This window comes from Vombatus ursinus, unplaced genomic scaffold, assembly GCF_900497805.2.
Source record: "Vombatus ursinus unplaced genomic scaffold, bare-nosed wombat genome assembly UNPS02009205.1, whole genome shotgun sequence".
NCBI lineage: Eukaryota > Metazoa > Chordata > Mammalia > Diprotodontia > Vombatidae > Vombatus > Vombatus ursinus.
Genome location: NW_020948983.1, coordinates 56,293,101 through 56,298,139, shown reverse-complemented (window position 1 = coordinate 56,298,139; position 5,039 = coordinate 56,293,101). Strand labels below are relative to the sequence as shown.

The window sequence follows — 5,039 nt, the reverse complement described above, 5'->3', positions numbered from 1 at the left end:
TATATAAAATAATTTATATATTTCAAGAAAAGCATAAAAAAATTCATGAGGCGAAACTCCTTAGATGGAATAACGAAGTATATTTTACATTGCATAACTGGAGGACAAGTCCAGCAGAGCTAAGTCCCTTATTTCCTCTAGAAGTGTGTACAAGCTAGTTCCTTTTGTTTGGCAATATTCCTGATATTCTTCCTGAATGATTTTGACTTTGGCTTCTTCTTGGGCAAGCTGAGCTTCTTCAACAGACCTGGTTACTTCTTTCACTAGCTCATTTTTCATTAAAAGGTAATTCTGTTGAGAAAGTTCCATCTCTGTTATCTTGTATGGTTTGTTGCTGATGATTTCAAGCCTGATTGTGTCAGCATGGCAACGAGAGGCCTGCACAGACATCCTTACCTATCAAAGAGAAGAAAGGGCCGCGTTATATCATTGCCTTCTGTGCTCTTTCCATTACACACCTGATATGGAGCTGGACTTACTGTAATATGATCAAACAAGCTAAATGTAATTGATTCTCCTCCTGCTGTGGTAGAAATGATTTTGTTTTGAAATCGCTGAAGTGTTCCAGGTTTCCATTCAGAACATCCATCCTGATAGCATGAGATAACCAAGCCATCCTTATTCTTCAGGTAGGCTGCACCTTTAATCCCAAACCTTGGATTACAGACAGAGAACACAAATTCAGAGGTGCCATATTGTAATCAGGCAAGCCTTCAGATCAAGGAGCTTATCTAAAATGGTGTTAAACACAAATTGAAATGGGGGCCACTAAATCTTATAGAAGGACCCCTATGAGCTGCATAATGACTTAGAAAACCACACATTAATATTATATATATTCTACTGTATTTTTATTTTCGTATCAGAATTCACTTTTTTTTTTTTTTGCTTTTTGGTGAAGCAATCAGGGTTAAGTAACTTGCCCAGGATCACACAGTGATCAAGTATCCAAGGGCAGATTTGAACTCAAATCTTCCTGACTCCAGGGCCGATGCTCTCTCCACTGCACCACCTAGCTGCCCCTAGTATCCATTTTAATATAAATTTTGAATCTTAACATTCAATACTGATTTCATTTTAATCTGGTCCAGGCCATACTTGGGAGCCACATGCGGTCCATGGGCCTCACTGGATACTTCTGATCTAAAATCCTTTATTTTAAAAGAGTATCTTTTGTGACTGTAGGGCTATCATGGAATAGTGTAAAGAATTCTGATAAGTCCAGTAAAAATGGATCTGAATCCTGGTTTTTGCCACTTTCTGTCTGACCTTGGCAGAAGTATGCAGGTATAGGCTCTCTGGGAAAAAAAGTGTAAGTACATGACATTTTTAAGCTTGATCTGCATTATTAACATTTCTTCCCTTTACCCCATCCTGCCACCCCCACTTTGCTTAAGCCTAGACAATAACAAAATGTAAATCAAGCTCTGATTTGTAGTGTTTGCTGATATCTAAGGTGTAAATGCTCACACTGAAAATGTAATAACCAGCTCTGGTATGAGTGAGCTCCAGCATACCCATGGACTTTAGGGAAATCACAACCTCAGCAAATCTATACTTTCCTTATCTATAAAATGGGGATAACAACACTGGTACTATGAGCTGGAAGGGGCCATAAAGACTATCTAACCCCAACCCCCATTTTGTAAATTAGGAAACTAATACCCTGAAAAATAAAGTGACACCCCACATCACACAGGTAGCAGAAACCAGGTCAGCTACTCTAAAGTAAGTTTTCTTCCCCCCACTTAATCTACTCTGTCTTTCTATTGTAAGGATCAAAAGAGACAAAGTATATAGTGTTTATAAATGGCAAAATGCCATATGAAGAACTATTTTTCATATACAGTTTATCATAATATGAACTATAATTAAAATTTACAAGTATTTTTCCCAGTAGAATAAGATGGAAAACACTGCTTTACCTTCCTCCTCCCCAAAAATATTCTGCTTTGTGAGCAAATTAAATGGAGTCAAAGCCTGAAATAAATTTAGGAGTACTGAATACTGATCCTCTAGGCTTTATTTTAAATAAAATTCTGTATTAATATTTTGGTGGCTATAACTTACCTTGGTATAAATACAAGCACACCATTTGTTCTAACTGAATAAATAACACCATCTGCAATACAGCGCTCCTCAATTTCAGGGTCTTTGTCTTTGAAATACATACACTGGAAAAGTTCAGTAGACTGTTTTTGGGCATGCTGGGCTGCCTATGAGAATAAAAAATCCCAAAAGCAAACTTTAAAAAATGAATCAGAAAGACGTTTCATAAATTAATATATATTAGCATTAGTACTAAATTCTTAGAAAAAACACTAAATAACAGTAAACAATGCCTAATTAAACTAATTCAGTTATCATGATGATTCAAGTTAGTCTAATGGAAAACAATATTATTTTCTAAAATGGATCATTTTAACAAGTAGAGCTTACAATAGTAATAGTTGATAAGTGTATAGTTTATTATGGTTACAAAGATTTTCACATGATCCTTACAAAAACCCTGTGAGATAGATTATGCTGACAGAATTCAGTATCATTTAACCATTCAAATTCAGAAAGTCCTTTCAGTGTTCTACCACAGGCTTGCATACTCCTTATAAAAGTAGATATAATCAATGTCTTTTTGCACCAAGTTCCAACCTAAACTTCAGGTTAATACTACCTTTCAACAAATGCCCAGAGGCCAGCCCAGTTCAGCCCTGGTGTTCAGTTTGAATCTTTATTCTTCACTTGGTTTGTTAAATATCATGGTGAGAAAAGAATATATCCATCTCCCTTTCTATAAACAGCCACAATCACAATAAAACCACACCAAACGAACTGTTCCATTTAGCTTAGCTGCTTCTGGAATGTAATTGGGGGGAAAAAATCGAGAAAAAAAAACGCCAGAGGTTTTAAAACTTTCTGTCTATTTCTGCAAGTTGTCTTTTTCCTTCAGACTTCTGAGGAAGGGAAATCAGGGGATACTCTTTCTTTTCCACAATGGATTTCCCTGCTCCGCCCCCAACAATGTCCAGACTTACCTGAAAGTCATCATTTCTAGGGAGATTTTAATACTAGAAGTTAGGGGGTTTCTGGGGAGGAAAGAGTTCACCATTTTCCTTCTCCCTTTTCCAGGTGGTTACTGGACTTTACTGACCTCCTGTCCCCTGACCATCACCACCTTTTCCATTCCTCTGCCTCCAATCTTAGGGATCCCTAAGGTGACTCAGTGTGTCAAGAGCAGTTAGCGTTTCCGACTTAGACACCCGGTCCGTCTCTATAAAGATCAACCTTAAATTTTCATAGTCCTGTCTTGGTTAGCCAGGAAAGAGCCCCTCCACTGATGATACTGCTGCCTTGGCATAAGAAGTATTTTCTTCTTTTCTTTTTTTTTTTTGGTGAGGCAATCAGGGTCACAGCTAGAAAGTGTCAAGCGTCTGAGGCTCGATTTGAACTCAGGTCCTCTTGACTCTGAGGCCGGTGCTTTACCCACAGAACCACCTAGCTGCCCCCATCAGAAGCATTTTCCACCCACAGAACTGAAGGAGACAGTTACTGCCCAGGGAATTAAAAGAGGAAGTCCACTAAGTGCGATTGAATATTGTGTTTACAGTAGTCAAGATTCTTTAGTTCCAATCCAAGGGAGGAGGATGGATGGAATGTTAGAAGCCATCTACCCCAAAAATAAATAAATAAATAAATAAGCAAACAAATAAATAAATAAAGTTTTTTAAAAAGTTTGCTTCAATCTGCATTCCTACTTTTTTCCCTTGTCTTTTTTTTGGTCTGTGTTATCTTTTGATAACATGCTAACATGGAAGTATGTTTTACATGACTGCACATGTATAATTTATATCAAATTGCTTGCCTTTTCAAAGGGGGGGAGAGAATCTGGAACTCAAAATTAAAAAAAAAGATGTTAAAATTGTTATTACATATAATTGTCAAAAAACATAAAAATTTTCACTTAAAAAAATCAGCTAGTCTAACTCCCCCATTTTACAGATGAGGAGACTGAAGCCCAGAGTGGTTAAGTGACTTGACTTGGTCATAAGTGTGAGAGGTGGTATTTGAAGTCAGGTCCTTTGACTCCAAAGCCAGTGATCTTTCCACTGGATCACATTTCACTTATCTGTTGCAGTATGCCCATTAGAAAGCCAATGGAGAGTGTCTCAAAAGTCTTAGTGCAGTTTTAAGATCTCAGAAGTGTGAATGCTACAAACTTACAAAAACCATGAATTGAAAGTTGAATAATTTTAACTTCTTGTATACTGAGTTTTGTGAATTTTGAATAATAAATGTTTAAGTTTAATTTTATTTATTATTTTTTTTTTAGTGAGGCAATCAGGGTTAGGTGACTTGCCCAAGGTCCCACACCTAGTACATGTCAAGTGTTTGGTCTGAGGCCAAATTTGAACTCAGGTCCTCTTGACTTCAGGGCCGGTGCTCTATCCACTGCACCACCTACCTGCCCCTAAGTTTAATTTTAACAAGCTGTAGCACCCTTTCACTAGGCATGGTGTGTTGTGACTGTTTCTGGATGACATTTTTTCAACTGTATCAGTAAAGGAGGTCCTTCCTTCCTTCCCTAGCTACCTGATCTACCTCAAATAGACTTTTTCTTGTGAGGACACATCAAAACTATCTGGTATGCATCAAAACCTTGTTCTTTTGGATGATCTTAAAACTAGGATTACACATGCAATCTTTTCAGTCACTGAGCAGCAATGTTCAGAGCAATTTATAAACATAATGGTGGTTATGTTGAATTTTAGTAAGAAACATCAGTATGTAAAAAATTACGAAAAATATCTTTTCAAATGTTGGGTTTTTTGGTAAATCTGTAGCATTTCCACTTCTGCAGTTACTAATATAGTGTTTTACAGGAAGCACCTCATTTTATCCTCACAACTACCCTGAGAGGTAGTTATTATCATCATTTCTATTTTACAATTGAGGAAATCAAGGCTGACAGAGGTTAAAGGACTTGCTAGGGTCATACAGCTAGGTCTAAGACTGGATATGAACTCAGGAATTCCTAACTCCAA

The 5,039-nt window shown here is 37.1% G+C and overlaps 1 protein-coding gene across 3 annotated transcripts in view; it reads right to left on the bottom strand.

The window, feature by feature from the left end:
* The window catches only part of DIS3L (DIS3 like exosome 3'-5' exoribonuclease), a 42,398-nt gene continuing 37,359 nt past the window's right edge, over positions 1 to 5,039 (bottom strand). For all 3 annotated transcript variants that reach the window (XM_027851720.1, XM_027851722.1, XM_027851721.1), the window contains 3 exons: positions 2,071 to 2,216; positions 480 to 654; positions 1 to 396 (listed from right to left, as the gene is read on the bottom strand). In XM_027851720.1, coding sequence (XP_027707521.1) covers positions 85 to 396; positions 480 to 654; positions 2,071 to 2,216 — 633 coding nt within the window. In that variant the 3' untranslated portion in view covers positions 1 to 84. The remainder of the gene's footprint in view (positions 397 to 479; positions 655 to 2,070; positions 2,217 to 5,039) is intronic.